General features: G+C 61.1%; 2 protein-coding genes across 3 annotated transcripts; both read left to right on the plus strand.

The window, feature by feature from the left end:
• Positions 1 to 552: 552 nt before the first annotated feature.
• ABCF3 (ATP binding cassette subfamily F member 3) lies at positions 553 to 12,225 on the plus strand. Of its 2 annotated transcripts, none has more exons than XM_059822508.1 (21): positions 553 to 625; positions 859 to 1,006; positions 1,084 to 1,167; positions 1,561 to 1,606; positions 3,396 to 3,493; positions 3,610 to 3,732; positions 4,008 to 4,274; positions 4,458 to 4,538; positions 5,096 to 5,155; positions 5,502 to 5,558; positions 5,767 to 5,789; positions 6,399 to 6,454; positions 6,603 to 6,803; positions 6,960 to 7,036; positions 7,266 to 7,310; positions 7,638 to 7,770; positions 8,401 to 8,489; positions 8,693 to 8,784; positions 9,224 to 9,356; positions 9,736 to 9,823; positions 11,625 to 12,225. In XM_059822508.1, exons 1-21 carry the CDS (start codon positions 553 to 555, stop codon positions 11,781 to 11,783), a joined length of 2,133 nt encoding a protein of 710 aa, XP_059678491.1. In that variant the 3' UTR covers positions 11,784 to 12,225. The 2 variants fall into 2 exon arrangements, with proteins under 2 accessions (XP_059678491.1, XP_059678490.1); XM_059822507.1 differs by having other exon boundaries at positions 1,084 to 1,163; positions 1,551 to 1,606.
• A 1,079-nt stretch (positions 12,226 to 13,304) lies between these two features.
• On the plus strand, positions 13,305 to 17,003 carry LOC132317703 (PHD finger protein 13-like). The gene is made up of 6 exons (XM_059822738.1): positions 13,305 to 13,329; positions 13,360 to 13,436; positions 15,023 to 15,115; positions 15,280 to 15,895; positions 16,226 to 16,264; positions 16,374 to 17,003. Exons 1-6 carry the CDS (start codon positions 13,305 to 13,307, stop codon positions 16,598 to 16,600), a joined length of 1,077 nt encoding a protein of 358 aa, XP_059678721.1. The 3' UTR covers positions 16,601 to 17,003.
• Positions 17,004 to 18,243: the final 1,240 nt, after the last annotated feature.

The following is an 18,243-nucleotide window of genomic DNA, read 5'->3' on the forward strand; positions in this document are numbered from 1 at the left end:
ATGTAAAGGTGGGTCCAGCCCCCTGCAAGCCTGGATTCTCTGCCTGAGCCTGGCCTCGGTGAGCCCGGGTGCCTTCTCCTTGATTATTTTTTTTTTCAGCTGCTCACAGAAGTTTTCCCTTTCGCCTCGGCTTGCGGGGGCCTCTGCCGGGTAGCTGCAGGTAGAAGCAGCTGCTGCAGCAGCTGTAACTGGCCCTTGGCTCAACACCCTCTGCCTTTAACCCGCGTCTGTGTCCGTCCCGGGCGGCTTTCCCCGCCCGCTCAGTGCCGAGGGGCCGCTCGTCCCGCCGGCGGTGGCACCGGCCCCGGTACCGGCGCTCCGCAGGGCGGCTGCACGTGGTAGCGGGGGGCGCCCCCTGGCCGCGCGCGCAGGCGCGCGCCGCCCCGGACTCCACTTCCCGGAGGTCCCCGCGCGCATGGCGGCCGCCCGCCTCCTTCCCGGCAGCCCCCGCGCCCGCGCCGTCCCTTCCGCCTCTGCCGCGGTGCCGGGCTCCGTGCGGCGGCGGCGGCGGCACCGGGCCGCACCGCGGCCGGGCCCCGCTCCGGCTCTGCCATGGCGTCGTGCGCCGACATCCTCCGCAGCGAGTTCCCCGACCTGGACAGCGAGGTGTTCGCTTACGTGACGGGTGAGCGGTGCGCGCCTCCCCGCGGCTCGGCCTCCCGCCCCGCCGCATGTCGCGACACCTCCCCGCTGTCGCGACAGGCGGCCGCGCCCGAGTCGCGGCCGGCGGCCGAGGAGGAGGGGCGGGGTGGCGGGAGCGGGCGGGTGCCACCTGTCGGCCGCATCGCGATACGCGGCCGGCCGTCGCGACAGCGCGCGAGCGGAGGGGAGTGCAGCGCCGGCGCCGTGTGCCCGCAGGGATCCTGCACGGCAGCGGGGCGGACTTCGAGTCGGTGGACGAGCTGGTGGAGGCGGTGGGGGAGCTGCTGCGGGAGGTGTCGCAGGACGCCAAGGACGACGGCGCCATCCGGGAGATCTGCCAGCGCCTCTTCAACACCCTGCAGCTGTAAGGGTCGCCCCCGCCCCGGCCCCCGCCCGCCCTCACGCCCTCCTCACCCTCCTCCTCTTCCTCCTCTGCCGCAGGGACGAGGGCCGGGCCCAGCGCTGCAGCCAGGTGCTGCTGGACGCCCCCATCCAGCTCTCCCAGATCACCGACGGGTATGGTGAGTGGCACCCGCCAGAGACCCCCAGCCACGCGTCGTGTCCCCCCCGCAGCGCCCTTCTTGCTGTCGGGGTGCTGGCAGCAAGGACGGGCTCAGGGCCTCGGGCGTGCGCTCGCCTGACCTTGGGGGAGCGGTTCCCCCCTGCCCTGTGTGCCTCGGGCTCCCCCTCACAGGTGCACCCGTCTTTCTCTGTCTGCTGCCGAGCTGTGGCCAGTGGCACCTGGCTGCCCGCAGGGCAAGCTGGGGTGGGAGGAGAGGAGCCACCCTCGGTCCCCGCATCCCATTAGGAGAGGGGACAGTTGTGCCTGGTCATGGGCAGCCGTTAAGGCAGCACTTGGTGGAGCTTCCCTGGAGGACGCGCTCACCAACCCAACCATCTTGTTGCAGCGGATGCCAGCGTGGACCTGCTTCCCGGGCTGTTGCTGAAGAGAGGCCAGACCTCGGTAAGTGGGGGGCTGTGCCCTCCTTCGTAAGCCAGCAGACCCAGTGGGAGCCACTAATGCGCGGGTCTGCAGGTGCCCTGCCCTGCTCCGGCCACCTCGGAGAGCAGCCGGGACAGGCAGCTGTCCTGGTTAGGGACACAGCTGGAGGGGGTACTGCCCCTCCTTGTCAGGTTCGCTGTAATTTGGGAAACTCTTGACCTTGGTCTGGTAAAGAGGCTCAACAGGAGTTAACGGCTTATTAATTTGACAAGATGTATTTTGCTGTAATTTCTTAATGACTTTCAAAGTGTGGTTGAGGCAGTGGTGGTGCTCAGAGCGCAGCTTCTCTGACTTTCACAAGGACCTTTGGCTTCTACATCAAGGCCTTTGATTGAGAAAATAGGATGTACTGGGATGACATCTTGCTGTATTCAATGAGAGATAAAATCCTGGCTAATGGTTAGATGTTGGATGTTACAGATGAGAAGTTAGCAGGGAGCAGCTGTTTTCCAGAGAGCTGCTGCGGGGAGGTTGTAAGCCCAGCCTTAGAAATTGCTGTGGGTTGTCATGGTTTGAAAAATAAGAGCAGGAGTTGAGAAGTTTGGAAGCAGTTACGCTCCGTGACCTGGAGGAAGTTGGAACATCTTTACCGATGAAATGCGTAGCTGCTCAGGAGCAACCTGGCTTGCCCTCTGCGTTGGATGTGCCAAAGTTTGAGTATGGGTGAGGTGCGGACGGCGGTAGCTGTACAGCATGGGCAGTCTCTCTACCAGGCTGGTCTCTTTTAGAGCTCTCCCTTCCTGGGGTAACGTGTTGAGGACGAGAACCCCTCGCTTGGAGGCTGAGACCAAACGTGATCCCCGCATCTCTGAATGGGAGTCTTAAGTGAAAGCTGGCAGCTGTTGCTGGTTTTGGCACCGGAGTTGTTGCTGCTGGGTTCACTTTGGCTCTCATGTCCGCAACTCAAAAAGGATCTTAAGAAAAATTGGAGACGATTCAGAGAAGGCCTCGGGAGGCCTCTCAAGTTTTGGAGGACATGTCTTGCTGGGAGATTCAGGGAGCTCAGTATAGTTTACAGAGTGACTCAATCTGTCTGTAGGTACGGGGTCGCAGCTCCAGTAACAAGACGCTCTTCAGTCTAGCATGCAGGTCTGTAATGTGCTCCGGTGGCTGTAGAGTTGCCTAGAAATATCTAGGAGTGTTCTTGGTCAGCCACAAATATTTGACTTGACGCAGGAATAAGCTGGAGCGGGCTGAGAGCCTGGCCAAGACCAGAGGCCAGATTAAAACACTTGGCTCCTTCTTGCCTTCAGGTTTAATTAAATGTTTTTTGTCTCTGTCATGATTGGTCCACTGCGTAAGCTGAGCTTGTTCCAAACTGGCTAAAGTTTAACGTATTGGGAAGGGAAACACCTCATGGTCCACGGCGAGGGTGGGCGCAGGGTGTGGCGGAGGAGGCACTGGGGTAGCAGGGTGCTGCTGTTGAAGTGATTTGGCTGACCCAGGTCCCCAAACTACAGAAACTGGCCGTACCTTAGGGTCAGCCAAACCCTTTGCCTTGCCGAGGCAGAACTGTTGCGTATGAGCAGTTGATTTAGGACGCCATTCCTGAAGTGACTTCCTGGCCTGATTAGCTTTGTCAAAATGCACTTGAGTCTGTCCCAGGTCCCCCATCCTACCTCCCTCCTGCCCTCCCTCCCTTCCTTCCAGGTGTGAGGGGTCGATTGATCTCTTTTCTCCTGGAGTTGGGCTTTTGGGGCTTTTGCTGAAGATGCTCTCTCTTCTTTAAACTCTCTGGTTTGTGCCCCAGATGGTGAATGCCAAGAAACTGGAGAAGGCAGAAGCCAGGCTGAAAGCCAAGCAGGACAAGAGGATGGAGCGGGATTCCCTGAAGTCATCTGGCCCTCTGTGAGTATGGAGGGCACCTCGAACATCCCCGTCCCGTTCTGCTGAACGTGTCTGGGATCTGGCTGTACCAGAGCTTTCCTGTTGAGGCCCCTTCTCTGTCTTCTGCCTGCCCACAGGGTCCTTGAGGAGGCATCTGCCAGCCAAGCTGCCAGCAAGAAGGAAACGCGCATGGAGTCATCAGGCAAGAACAAGTCGTATGATGTGCGCATTGAGAACTTCGATGTGTCCTTCGGTGAGCGGTGAGTGCAGGTGGGGAGGTGGGACAGATCCTGGCTAGGGTTTTGGACCATCGGGAATTGAGACTGGATTGGAGAGTGGTTGAGAAATTACAGAGGGTATGGGAAAGATCAGAAAGCAAGGTGGGCACCTGACCTTCTTGGCTTTGGGCAGGAGAAGTCTGTGATAGTTGCTTGGCTCCAGCACAGCCTGAAGTATGGTGGGGGCAGGTGGGTGCCGGTTATCTCCCTCTCCGTGGGCCAGTCTGACCAGGTACCTGCCTGTTCTCTTGCTTTAGTGTCCTACTGGCAGGAGCAGACCTGAACCTGGCATTTGGACGGCGCTACGGGCTGGTGGGCAGGAACGGGCTGGGGAAGACCACGCTGCTGAAGATGATCGCCAGCCGGAGCCTGCGCATCCCCTCGCACATCAGCATTCTCCACGTGGAGCAGGAGGTGGCAGGGGACGAGACGCCGGCGCTGCAGAGTGTGCTGGAGTGCGACACCACTCGTGAGAGCCTGCTGCGGGAAGAGAGGGATCTGACAGCTAAGATTAATGCTGGCAGGTGAGATGTTGCCGCTGGGTTTCCAGCCCTTCTATGGCTGGACCACGAGGTCTCGTTCTGAGGTCTCTACCTTGAAATGAAGGGCTCCGGCCCACCTTAGTCCTGCTTGGGGAGATCAGCCTCCCCCAGCACTCAAACCCTGATCCTGGTCAGTCCCACATGCCCCTCTTTGTCCTGCCCCAGGGGAGAAGGGACAGAAGGCGCCAGGCTATCGGAGATCTATGCGAAGCTGGAGGAAATTGAGGCAGACAAGGCCCCAGCAAGGTGAGACAGCCCCGTGAGCACCGATGTCTGTTGGCATGGCCAGAGCTGGGCAGTGGTTTGGGGTGCGGGGCGTGGTAGGGTGATGCTGCGGCCCTGGGATCCAGCATGTGGGGACAGGGAGCTCTCCCTACTGCTCTTCTTGGCTCTTCTTCTGTCACAGCACTGCTGGGTTAGGAGTAGTCGAGCTTTGCCCTGAAGCTGGAGGGATTTTTTTTGCCCCAAATGGTTTGCATTGTTGCTGTTCCTCCTCTTGGACCTCCCCAGGTTCCTGGTGTCTGGGGAACATTTCTAGGATGTTGGCAGTAGTGATTCTCTTCCTGGCCAAAGAGCTGAAAACTTTTTGCAAATCGCCTGGGACTTCATGTGGATGCTGTGCCCTGCTGGGCTGCATTTCCCAGCCAAACGCCACTCTTGAGTGTGCAGGGAAGTTTTCCTGCGCCAGAATGGCTTTAAACCATGCAGCAGAGTCCCCTTGGTGGCCGTGGGTCCGAGACCTCGGACTGTACTCTGCCATTGGATGCTGTAGCTGGATTCCAGTTCTCTCCCCTTCTCCCCAGGGCGTCTGTCATTCTTGCCGGGCTGGGCTTTAATGCAAAGATGCAACAACAGACAACCAAGTAAGTCTCCAAGCTCTGGGCATCGAGACAGAAATGGGTCTGGGGAGACATTGTTCCTAGTGAGCCCCCAGGCACTGCTGTGGCTCTAAGGGAGGGGAGCCCTGTGGGAGAGGGAGGGTCTATTCCTGCCCATTCGATGTGGTTTCCTGCCCTGGGGGTGCCAAGCCACCTGCCTGCTGGACCATGGATCTTGTGCTGTGCCCAAGATCTCCTCAGGGACAAGCTGTCTCTGGGTGACAGCAGAGCTGAAAGGGCCACGGGGGAGCAGGGAGCCTGGCAGGCAGGCAAACGCAGAGTTGTTCTGTGTTAAACAGTAACCCCTCTCTGCAACCTCTTCTCTCCTTAGAGAGTTTTCCGGAGGCTGGAGAATGAGACTGGCCTTAGCCAGAGCCCTCTTTGCCAGGTTGGTGTCCAGGCCTTCATTCTATGGGGTTAAGCCTCCTTGCTGTCCGTACTGCGAGGTGCAGGGGTGCTGCCTGGGGGTCCTCTCGACTCAGGCTCTTGGGGTGGGGAGCGTTGGAGGCATCACAGCGCTGCGTGTGTGGTGAAACACGTTCTGCACTGACCCTGTGCTCTTTTTGCTTCTGATACCCATGTCTTGTTTTTCCTAGGCCAGATCTCCTTCTGCTGGACGGTAAGTTGATACTGCGAGTCCCCTCTGACACCGCTGCTGGGCCTGCCTGTGCTCTTGCTGGGGTTGGGAACGCACCGTGGCCTTTAGCTGCCTGCTCAAAATAGCCCTGTGTGACAGGGCTGGACTGGCAGAGCTGTCAGTACTCCCCTGGCAGAGCTGGCGGTGGTGCGGGGAAGTCTGCTTGGGCAGCCGCTTTCACTGCACTCAGCAGAGCTCTGCCCCGTGCCCCAGCTGGGTGGTCTGCGTGTCGTCCTGCCCCAAGCGGTCCCTTTCCCTCGCCTGTCCCTGTGACGTGCCCTGGCTGCCAGCCTGCGCTGGGGGGAGTCCCTTCACCGCAGGGGGTGACCCTGCATCTGGGCGAGATGCTGCTGCTGGGCATCAGGGTCTGGGTACCGATATGGAGTGGGGGGAGTGTTCCTGGCTGAGCCTTGGCCCCTGTGCCCACACCCCATCACACCCTACATGTCTGCTGTCCCCTGAGCTCGGGGGGGAGGTCCCTAGTCAGGTCTCTTCCTCCACAGTACTGATCACTAGCCTTTCCTGTGTAAAAAAGTGTAATCCAGCCGTCCTCATCCCTCCTGACCTCAGTGCCTCTTTCCCTTCCCTCAGAGCCAACGAACATGCTGGACGTGAGGGCCATTTTGTGGCTCGAGACCTACCTGCAGGTAGGGGGTGGCGGGAGGCCCCAGGACAGAGTGAGGGCGAGGGATGGAGATGTCCTCTGGGCTGGTGTCTCGCCTTGCTGGGTGGTGGGACCAAGCCCTGCACACTGGCTCGATGATGCTCAGGCCTCCCTCTTGCTGTCTTCTCCAGACCTGGCAGTCGACCATCCTCGTGGTGTCCCACGACAGGAACTTCCTGAACGCGGTGGCCACGGACATCATCCACTTGCACTCGCAGCGGCTGGACACATACCGTGGGGACTTTGAGAACTTCATGAAGATCAAGGAGGAGCGGCTGAAGAACCAGCAGCGAGAATACGAAGCCCAGCAGCAGTACCGCGAGCACATCCAGGTACTGGGAGAAGCCAGTACTGCTGGGGCACTCTTCTCCCAGCCTTGTCCCTTTCTCCGTGGATGTGGCTCTCTTGTTGCAGGAGGTTTGGCAGCGGAGTGGGGTGGCTAGGGCTGAAGGGGACCTGGAGCTCTCTGATGCATTTCTCTGTTGTAGGTTTTCATTGATCGCTTTCGCTACAACGCCAACCGGGCATCCCAAGTGCAGAGCAAGCTCAAGCTGTTGGAGAAGCTGTGAGTGCCTGCCCTGCTCCTCTCTGCAGGTGGGGAGGGGGCAGTGCTCATGGGAAGAAACAGAGGTTCCCAGGTGCCTGGGAGATACGGGGGTGGTTTGGGCTTTGGGTGCTCTGTCCCTGGTCCAGAGGCTTTGGCTAGGATGAGATGTCACAGAGCTGACACCTTCTGGTGTGAGAACAGCCCCCCAGTGCAAGGCACCTTGGTTATGCATCTCCTCTTCTTGCAGGCCAGAGCTGAAACCTGTGGACAAGGAGTCTGAGGTGATCATGAAGTAAGTGTCCCCTGAGCCCTTGCTTGGAGGGCACCTGGCTCCCTTTCTGATGTGAGCTCCTCCTGGGTCCTGTCCCAGCTGGGACAACCACCCCTTCCTGCAGGACAACCTTACTCTGACAGGGAGCCCAGACAGGCCCCTGCATTCAGGCTGGGTTCCCTCCTGGGGCTAAGGCTGCAGTTCCCTTCTTGGAACCATCCTTCCCAGAGGCCCTGCATGGTAGGGAGACTCCCTTGCCACCTGGAGAGTTGCAGAGACTGTTCTGGGGGGCTGGGAGCAGGGTCTCTGGAGTTCCTGGACATCTCTCACCTCTTCCTGCCTTCCCAGGTTCCCCGATGGCTTTGAGAAGTTCTCCCCCCCAATCCTGCAGCTAGATGAAGTAGACTTCTATTACGACCCAAGTCACTACATCTTTCATTCCCTCTCCGTCTCTGCTGATCTGGAGTCCCGCATCTGTGTGGTACGTGGGATTGCAGGATAACGGTGGTTACGAGGGACCTTGGGAGGTCCCTGCTCGAAGCAGGGCCAGCTTTGATGTTAGGTCACGTTGCTCATGTGCTTGTCCAGTTGAATTCCGGATATCTCCAGAGAGGACTATTTCTCTCATTCCTCTGGGTCCCATTGCAGCATTTGATCATCCTCATTTTGAGGAACATTGCAACATTTTTCCTAATACCAGTTAGAATTTGTGACTTGTGCCTGTTGCCTTTCATCCTTTCACTGGGCACCTCTGAGAAGAGACTGGGTCCATCTTCTCTGTAACTCCTTGTTAGCTGACAACAGCAGCATGTAGTGAGGGGCTCCTGCTACAGTGGATGGGGCAGCAGAGAGACGCTATGTGCTTGCAAATGAGGCTGGGACCAGGTAATCCTTAGGCTCGAGGGCTGGGGAGGGAACATCTTCTAGCACTGCTGCTTGTGGTGCTCGTTGTTGATAGAAATGCAGCTTCCAGAGCCACTGGTTAGACCCTTATCCTGCCCCCCTCCGCTGCGTGATCATCCAAGAGAGCTGAAATTCCCTGATCACTGCCCCCCTCTCCGAAGTAACTTCATGGGTTTCACGTTCTCCAATGCTGCTGCTGCTTCTCTAGGTTGGGGAAAACGGAGCTGGCAAGTCGACCATGCTAAAGATCTTAATGGGGGAGCTGGCACCAGTCAGAGGGATCAGACATGCTCACAGGTACCTGGTAGGAAGGGCTGGGAGACTGGGAGGAATGGTGCAGTCGGAGGGCTTCTGGGCCGTGCTTTGGAGTCATGGCTGCCTGGGTGACGCGGATGGGTCCTGCATGCCCACACATATGCCCCCCTTCCTGTAGCTGCAGCTGCGAGTGCTGTGGTTGCAGAGCCTGGTACCAGCTCCCGATCTCTCTTTTCATTCTGCAGAAACCTGAAGATCGGTTATTTCAGCCAGCACCATGTGGATCAACTGGACTTGAACATCAGTGCTGTAGAGTTACTGGCAAGAAAGTTCCCAGGTGAGTTTTGGAGATCCCAGGAGATGTGGGTCATTGAGGTCTCCTTTGCCACGCATGGAGCAGCGCTGATTCGTTCTGTGGCCCTGGGCAGAAGGCTCTGTCTCGTCACTGCTCAAGGGACATGCCTGCTCTGGCTGACTCCTCACGTCCAGCCAAGTTCAGGACACCAGCCATGAGAAGTGGGGGTAGCTGGCAGTCTGCAGACCACAGGCTGGTGCTCCACTGTGGCCGGGTTTTGGGGGCAGATGACCCGCTTTCCTGCTGGGCACAGAATGAGCACCGGCTCCCCCTTTCCCAGCTGCCAAAACCCCTGGCTCCCTTCACCACCCCTTGGCATTACCTAACGCAGTGACAGGGGATTGGAGGCAGCATCACTTGGAGTCAGTCACCAGCCCTGCAGCCCGGTGTGCCATAGCTGTGTTGTGACATGCTCCTGCAGGGAAGACAGAGGAAGAGTACCGGCATCAGCTGGGGAGCTACGGAGTCTCGGGGGAGCTGGCCGTGCGTCCTGTGGCCAGCCTGTCTGGAGGTCAGAAGAGTCGCGTGGCCTTTGCCCAGATGACTATGTCCTGGTAATTTTCTCCTAGATGCTGTTAATTTTTGCATGCCTCCATCCCTGGAGCCTCCTTCACCGGGAGGAAGGCGGGTATCTAGGGTCTTTCCGCTGCCCTGCAGAAGCCTTGTTGTTGGGACTTTTGTGGGGTGGGAGGTTGTCACCCCGGGGGGACTGTGTGGAAGGAGGCACGTGGCTTTCTCCTACTGTTTTGGGCTCGCGGGGATAAGAGGTGTCCCTGGAGCTGGGCAGCACTGATCTTGGGGCCAGGCACATGCCAATGGCTGTGGCTCGAAGTGACTGAAGCAGCAGTCTGGTGGAGGTCGCTGCAGTGCGACGGGGTGCGGACCCAGCCCAGGCCTGTTCCAGTGCATGCTCAGAGCTGTCTTCTCTTCCAGTCCGAACTTCTACATCCTGGATGAGCCAACAAATCACCTGGACATGGAGACCATAGAGGCACTGGCAAAGGCACTGAATAAGTTCCGGGTAAGGTTCCCTTGGCAAGATCTCCCATTTGTCTAATGCTGCCTGCAGCCGCCAGCTCAAGTTACTTGGTATCTCAGCCAGAGGTGGATGATCAAATACCAGTGGTGGCTTCAAGTCCAGGACAGAATTTGGGAAGTCAGTCACATTTCTGCCTTAGCTGTCCACCCTGGTGGTTTGTTCTACTTGCTGGCTTTGGCTAGGGGTGGCTGAGAGAGGCAACAGCAGACCAGAGAGCACCTTGTCCCCCATCTTGACTGGTCACCTACACCCCGTGACTTGCCACGTGGTGCTTGCAGCAGTCAGCCCTACCTTGGGGCCACTTGGATCTTCCTTAGGCACATTTTATGGCTGATCTCAGCCTCCAGATACCACTGTGATCAACCTGGTTCTTACTGTTTAATAGTTGCTCAGTTGGGGCAGTTTTCCTGTGAAAGAAGAGCTTAACTGAGGTTGCCCAGGGCTTGGTCCAGCCACCTTTTGACTGTCATTGACTCCACCTGGAGTCTCCATCCTTGAAGTTGTCAGAGACCTGGAGAGCCAGTAACAAACCCTGCACTTGCCTTCCAAGAGAGGAGGCTAAATATATTGCTGCTGCATGTGCCTTCTTCGTACGTGATCTGCCAGTCCCCCTGAAGAAAGGAAAGCGGTGTTCCCCAGGGCTCAGAATCGGGGCCAGTTTTGTTTAGTATCTTTATCGATGATCTGGATGAGGGTATCGAGTGCTCCCTCAGCAGGTTTGCAGAGGACACCAAGTTGGGCGGGAGTGTTGGATCAGCTCGAGGGTAGGAGGGCTCTGCAGAGGGATCTGGACAGGCTGGATCGATGGGCCGAGGCCAATTGTATGAGGTTCAACAAGGCCAAGTGCCGGGTCCTGCACTTGGGTCACAACAACCCCATGCAATGCTACAGGCTTGGGGACGAGTGGCTGGAAAGCTGCCTGGCGGAAAAGGACCTGGGGGTGTTGATTGACAGCCGGCTGAATATGAGCCGGCCATGTGCCCAGGTGGCCAAGAAGGCCAACGGCATCCTGGCCTGTATCAGAAATAGTGTGGCCAGCAGGAGCAGGGAGGTCATTGTGCCCCTGTACTCGGCACTGGTGAGGCCGCACCTCGAATCCTGTGTTCAGTTTTGGGCCCCTCCCTACAAGAAGGACATTGAGGTGCTGGAGCGTGTCCAGAGTAGGGCGACGAAGCTGCTGAGGGGTCTGGAGCACAAGTCTGATGAGGAGCGGCTGAGGGAACTGGGGTTGTTCAGTCTGGAGAAGAGAAAACTGAGGGGAGACCTCATCGCTCTCTATAATTACCTGAAAGGGGGTTGCAGAGAGGTGCATGTCAGTCTCTTTTCCCAAGTGACAGGTGATAGGACAAGAGGAAGCAGCCTCCAGTTGCACCAGAGGAGGTTTAGATTGGATATTAGGAAAAACTTATTCACCAAAAGGGTTGTGAGACATTGGAACAGGCTGCCCAGGGAAGTGGTTGAGTCACCATCCCTGGAGGTATTTAAAAGACGTGTGGATGAGGTGCTTAGGGACATGGTTTAGTGGTGGACTTAGCAGGGTTAGGTTTATGGTTGGACTTGGTGATCTTAAAGGTCTTTTCCAACATAAACAATTCTGTGATTCTATGAAAGGCTGGGATTAGGTCCCTGCCAGTGAAATACTGCTCAGTTTTCCCTGGAGCATATGGAAACCTGAAGTCCTGGGCACAGGCTGGACAGTGGTGTGGTATCTCCATGCCACCAGTGCTGGGCCCTGGGTTGTGCTCCACTAAGTTCCCTTTTTTCCCCCTTTGTGTGTTGGCAGGGTGGTGTAATTCTGGTGTCCCACGACGAGCGCTTCATCCGCCTAGTGTGCCAGGAGCTGTGGGTGTGCGAGAACGCCACCGTGACCCGCATCGAGGGTGGCTTCGATCAGTACAGAGACATCCTGAAGGAGCAGTTCCGGAAGGAGGGTTTCCTATAAGGGACATGGGAGCCGGACTGCGCCGGGGGCTGGAGCGTGAAGCTCGGCCACCTCGGCATCCATCCCAACTGTGCCTGGCAGAGCGCTGAGGACGCTGCTGCCCGCATGGACCGTCAGCCATGCCATCAAACTGCCACCTGAACTGCTCTCCCCTCCTGGGGCCGGGCGGAAGGACAGCGAGGGAGCGGGAGCCCGGTGCTGCGTGTGGCTGGGGGCACGCCGGGGGCTCTGCTGCTGGCCAGGGCTGCGCCTGGTGCTGGGCACACTGGAAAGGCTGTGCCTGGAGCTGCTGCTCTGCCGAGAGGAGGGAAGGAGGTGTCGCATCCTGACACCCCCAGTTTAACTCCGTGCTCTGGAGGGCCGGAGAGGAGCTGTTCTCCATGGTTCTTCGCTTCTCCCTCTGCCTTTTTCTTTCTTTTTTTTTTTTTTTTTGTTTAACTGGCTGAACACTAGTCCGGCTCCATGACATGCCACCATCCCCTCTGCCGCCCTGGAGGGAAATGAGGCCTTTGCTGCTAAAAGTGACCCCTGCCTCTTCCCCCAGCCCTGGAAGCCGGGGCTCGCTTGGCCTGTCCTCCCCCCGGGGCTTGCCTTCGTAGTGCTGGGGGAGCCAGAGCCCCGCTCTGCCTGGGCTCCGCTCCCCGCTCCTGTCCCGCTGCTGCTGCTGCCGGTACCGCCTCGCCTCGCTGCCTGCCTTTCCTTTCACACCGGCCCTGGGGTGGGCTGCTCGGCACCCCTCCCTGCCCGCCTGCACCGAGGTTGCAGTGTAAATAAACCCAGGACGCAGTGGGTGCAGCGCTCTCCTTTCCTTGGGGGGCTGCGGGGCTTGAATTGGGGGGGGGGGGGGTGGTGTCCTTCTGCGGCCCGGAGCACAAGTCTGCTCGGGGGAGATGCTTTGTGGATGGGGCTCACCCAATTAAATGGCTCCTCTGCGGTGCTGGGGGGGACTGGCGCCCGGGGTGGGTTGTGTGGGGCTGTGCCGTTGTCCCAACGGGCTCCCGGGGCCCGCGGGGGACGGAGCCGGGGCGAGGCCGGGGTTGGGCGTCGGGTGCCTGGATCCGGTTGTGGTTTGGGGGCTGCGAGAAACCGGGGCTGAGGGTGGGCGGGAGGAGGGGGCAGAGCAGGGGGGCCCCTGGCAGCCCCGGGAAGGGGGGGGGGGGCGAAGGACGGGACCCTGCGGGGGTCCCGAGGGGGGGTGATGGGGCAGCGGCGGGGGGCGCGGGCGTGGCCAGGCCCGGTGCACGGCGGTGCCCCGGTGCCGGTGGGCGCCCCGGGGCTGCGCGAGGCAGGGCGCGGGCCGGCCCTCTCCACGGCCCCCGCCCTGCGCCGGTAGAGGCGGACCCCCCCCCCCCCCCCCGCCCCACTCCCACCGGGGCGGCCGGCGCGAGGCCCCGCCCCCGCCTTCCCCGCCACCAGGTGGTCCCGCCCCTGCGGCCGGGGCGGCGCTCGAGCCTCGCTCCGACCGGCGGCGGGCACCCACCGCACCGGGCAGGGCAGGGCAGGGCAGGGCGGGCGGGCGGCATGAGCGCCGGCGGGGAGGCGGCAGGTGAGGGGCGCGGGGCCACTGCCCCCGGAGGACCCTTCCCCCGCGGCGGGCCGCGCTCGGCGGGGAGCAGCCCCGTGCCCAGCCCCGGATCCCCCGTGCCCGAGGAGGTGAGCGGGGCGGTGGGACGGGAGGCAGCGGGGGCTCCCCGGGCGGCGGCTGCTGTCTCTGTGCGCGGGGCCACCGCGGGATGCGGGGGTGCCCGCCGGGAAGAGGCGGGGGGGCGGGTGTGCGGGGGGCGGCGGGCTCCTGCCTCTGTGTGCGGGGGGGGGGGGGGGGGTCGCGTGGTTTTACGCCGGGGAAGTCGTGGGTGTGTGTGTGCGCTGGGGCGGGGGGGTCGTGTGTGTGTGTGCGGGGGGGGGGGAGTTGCGGGGGGTCCTCTGTGTGTGCGCGCGGGGGGGAGGCGGGGGGTCCTCTGTGTGTGTGCGCGCGCGGGGGGGGGGGTCGTGTGCCGAGGAGGGCTTTGCGGGAGGGCGCTCTGTGCGGGGGGGTGTTCCTGCGGGAGGCTTGGGAGGGCTGGGGGGGGGGGGGGGGGGGGCAGCGGCTCGGTGTGCGCGCGCGGGGGGGGTCTATGTGTGTGTGTGTGCGTGCGCGCGCGAGGAGCCCTCGGGGGGCGGCTGTGGGCGCGGGCGGGGGAAGGTTCCGCGGGCGGGGGGGGGGGGCGCGGGGGGGGGTGCGGCGGCACGCGGGGTGCGGGGGGGGTGCGGCGGCGTGGCCGGGGACCTGCGTGGCCGGGTTGTGCCGCGCCGTGTGCCTGCCGGGGCGGGCCCGGGGCTGGGGGCTGCGGGGGTGCGTGTGAACGGGGGGGGGGGGGGGCTGTCGTGTGCCCGTTCCGGGGATGGGGGGGGGTCCCGCGGCGGTGCCGGCGCGGGTGCCGCTCGTGCAGGGGGTGTCCGCGTGCGGGGGTGGGGTCGCCCCCCCCCATCCCCCCCCGCGGCCGGTCGGGGCAGGACCGGGAGCGCGGCGCCATCTTGGGAGCCATCAGGTGCCCGGCGCGGGGACGGGCGGCGGCGGGGCGGCCACCCCCTCCCCGGCCTGCCCCTCCCCGGCGGGGCCGCGGCCGCCTTCCCGCGGGGGGAGCCGTGCAGCCCGGCCCCAGGGCCTCCCCTCGGTCCCCGGAGCCTGCAGGGGGAGGGGGGTCTGCCCCTCCGCTCGGGGGGCGCCGGCGCTGCCGCGGGCTGCCGGCCCTTCCCGGCGGTGCCGCACTGCCGGGCCGCGGGTCCCCGGCGCTCCGTCCCCGGGACCTTGCCCCGAGCGGCGGCGGGCTCTTCCGGCTGACCCGGGAGCAGCCGGGGAAGCCCAAGTCGCCGGGCGCCCTCCCAGCCCCGGTGCCTTCTCCCTCTGGCCTTGAGTCAGCCGGCGGGGGGGGGGGGGTAGCGGGCGTCCCCGGCTCCGGGGCTCCCGAGCCTGTGACTCACGCTCTGCCGGGCGGCTGCTGTGCTTTCTGGGTGTCCTGTCGTGTCGTCATTGTGTGTGTGTGTGTGTCCCGTGATCTGGGTTTTAAAGGGAAGGGCCGCATCTCTCGAGCCAGATGATGCAGATGGGTTACGGGAAGGATGGATGTTCGGGCGACCTAAATTATTACGTGCTTGTATAACTGCCTGGCAGTCCAGGGCTGCCTGCCGGGGTCGGTTGTGGTACTCGGCTCAGGTAGGGGTGTCCGGGATGTTTAATCAACGTGAGGCGTTTGTTGCAGCCGTTGCAGAAGCGACAGAGAACCGTGGAGGACTTCAACCAGTTCTGCACCTTCGTTTTGGCCTACGCAGGCTACATCCCTTACCCTGAAGAGGTAAGTGGGCTTGCGGGGTGTTCCTCTGCAAGAAAGGCTGGGTGCAGACCCAGCTCCTAATTCCTCTCCTGGAGAGTCGTTCTCCATCCCCAGCCCCTTCCTCCTCACCCTGAATGTCTGCGCTGTGGTGTCCCACGCTAGTCCTGCATCTTCCCCTCTTACAGAATGAGCCCTGGACCCACGGAGGCAGTATGAGTCCCCAGAACAGCACGGGGAGCACTCAGGACAGCGATAGCTGGGCCTCGTCCCACTCCTCCGACTGCCACGTCCTGACGGATGACGGGAGGAGCAGGAATGCTGTGGCCCAGGGGGCTGTGGACAACAGCCTTCTCGTGAGCTGCTCTGCCTTCCCCACCGGCTTCTATGATGTCCGGCCCCAGCAAACCAAACGGAAGAAACCACCAGCAAAGAAACTCATTTTGGAGCAGGAGGTGGAGAAGAGGGTGCCGCTGAGCGCTGGGAAGGGCTTTGGGGCAGAGCAGGACGGGGTGAAGGAGCTGGCTGTGCTGGAGGGACAGGTGCCTCACGTGAAAGACCAGCTCTTGGAGCCTTCCCTCAACCCAGCTGGGGACCCCCAGCCCAACTCCCTCCTGGAGGAGCTGATGAAGGAGGAGAAGGACTGGATGCATGGAGCACAGGGGGCTGGGAAGCCAGCGGGAGGTGATCCTCAGCTAAAGGAGCACGAGCCCTGCTCTGGAGGGAGGAAAAGCCCCGGTTCTTGTAGTACCTTGGACCAAAGCGAAGGGGAAGATGCAAGCAGAGGGAGCTCCCAGCTTAGTGGTGAGTGTCCGAGGGAGCGCGGAGGGCCCTGTTGTGCTGCGGCCAGTGCTGAATATTGTCCCTCCCTCAGCTGCAGCCACCCATGCTATCTGCAGGGAGGGCTTGTCGATGGCCCAAGCCTCTCCCAGTAAGGGGAGTACCTTCGGGACCTGGGAGGACTGAAGAGCAGAGGGCTGGGAGCTGGCCTGCCCTTTGGCAGCTCTGTTCTGCAGAGCGAGTGGTACAGACCTGAAACGTGTCTGAAGTGGGGTGCAGGGGTGCCTTGCTCATCTGGTCTTTATTTTTTTCTCTCTCTCCACCCCCCACCCACCCACCCCTTTGCAATTTTAGCAGTTGAATTTGCAGCAGCTCCCAACACCAAAGCAGAAGGTGAGTGGGGGGCTGTCCCATTTAACACCAGTGGAACTGGCTAGTCTGGCCACAGCCAGACCTGCAGCTGGTGAGGTGGTTTCTGACCAGTGTCTCTCTCCCTGACCAGATGACGATGCCTGGGATCTGATCACCTGCTTCTGCCTGAAGCCCTTTGCGGGGAGGCCCATGATCGAATGTAACGAATGCGCTACCTGGATCCACCTCTCTTGTGCCAAGATCCGCAAATCCAACGTGCCTGAGGTTTTCATCTGCCAGCGATGCCGCGACGCCAAGCAGGAGATTCGCCGCTCGAACCGAGCTCGGACGGTGCCCCGCAAGCGCTTCTGTGACTGAAGCTCCTCCAGAGCAGGGAGGCCGGGGGTCCCCTTTTTAAACTGAAGACTGTAGCCTGGTTTGGCTAGACAATCAATGCACAGTAATGGCAGGGGAGGGGCTGGGCCATGGGGCTGGACTGTCCCCCTTGCACTTCTGACTCCTGGAAGCTGCCACATGCGTCCTCCCTGGGGACTGCATTGACCATGGAGCTCGGTTACCCCAGAGGTGTCGGGGGGAGAGGAGGGTGGCCCAGCTGCGCACTAGGTCACTCAGAAACAGCTCTGTCCTCACACAAAGCTGGCTCAGTGCCTTTCCCCCAGGGCAGCTGCGGAGAACCTAGTCCAAGTAGTTTTTCTGTGGTGTGGTGGAAGCTTACACTTATCCCAAGATGTGACTCCCCTTCCTCCTTTTTCCTCACCCTTTTCCTCACCATTTTCCTTTCCTTGCCTTGGACCTTTGGGTGGGCTGGAATGGCAAAGCCCCAGTGACCCAAGTTCTCCTCCAGCAAGTAGGTGCAGGCCAGGCGAGCTCCCCCTACGTAGTCTGCCGCCCTCCAGGGCGGGAGGGGAAGGGACATCGGTCCTGCTGATGCCTGAAGCAGACTGGGGCTCTGCGTCTTGGGGGTATTGGTAGAGACGTCCATCTCTGGCTTATCAGCCTTGTAGGCTGCACAGGGGAGATCCTTCCCCTGGCCCATGGTGCTCCTGGTTTCATTTGCTGTGCCTGTGGCCCTGGGATAGTCCTGTTGGGTCAAGAGCAGCAAAGGCATCCTCTGGTAGACGATTACAAAGGCTGTTCTTGCTGAGCAGCCCTCCTTGGTTCACCTTTCCTAGTTGCACTGAAGTCTCCTGTGTGAAAGGGGGTGGGTGGCATTCCTTGTAGGAGACTGAGCAGTTCCCCTCGGAGCTGACCGCGATAGGGCTGGGAGCCCTTCAGAAGGGGAGCAGGAGAGTGCTCTGGTTAGCTTTCCATGTTTTCCACTTCCAGTTTAAAACAACTGAAGCTTATACCCTGTGGCCATCTCCTGCCTGCAGGGCTGTCTGGTGGAGCATCTGCTTCAGCACCAGCTGGATGCTGAGACCTGAGCTCAGATGGAGCCTGGAGCTGGGAGGGCCCTCCTTCCCAGCACTCCTTCCATCGCAGAAGTTTTGGGTTTTTTTCCTGGACATACAGAGTGAAACCTAATGACTTGTCACGAGTGGGCCCTGAGCCCCTTCTGCTATGCAACTGCTGCTCCGGAGACACGGGACATGCCCTCTCCAGGCCCCTGGTTAAGTTTGGCAGTGGAAGGCTTTCCCCCCCTCCGTGTCCCCTGTGTGCGGTGTGTGTGTGATCTCCCGGGGCCCCATGTGCACTAACTGTTGGATCCCACCTCCTCCTCACAGCCCCTCCAAAGAGCCTGGCCCATGTGCCTTCTGCACTTTCCCTGGGGGACGCAGACCCCCATTCCTGTCCTGGTGACACTTGGCTCGGCCCTCAGTGTGCTGCTGCTCACAGCGGGGAGTGGGACAGCCCCCACTTGCCAGTCCCCATGACTATTTCTTAACTGGGTTCTTTCCTACTTGCACATCTGGTTACTGTGGGACCACAGCTGGGGGAGGGTGGGGGGCAGCCCCCTGTCACTCAGAAGCCCCCAGGCTCATCCCTGTGCCTCTCTCCTC

This window comes from Gavia stellata, chromosome 11, assembly GCF_030936135.1.
Source record: "Gavia stellata isolate bGavSte3 chromosome 11, bGavSte3.hap2, whole genome shotgun sequence".
NCBI lineage: Eukaryota > Metazoa > Chordata > Aves > Gaviiformes > Gaviidae > Gavia > Gavia stellata.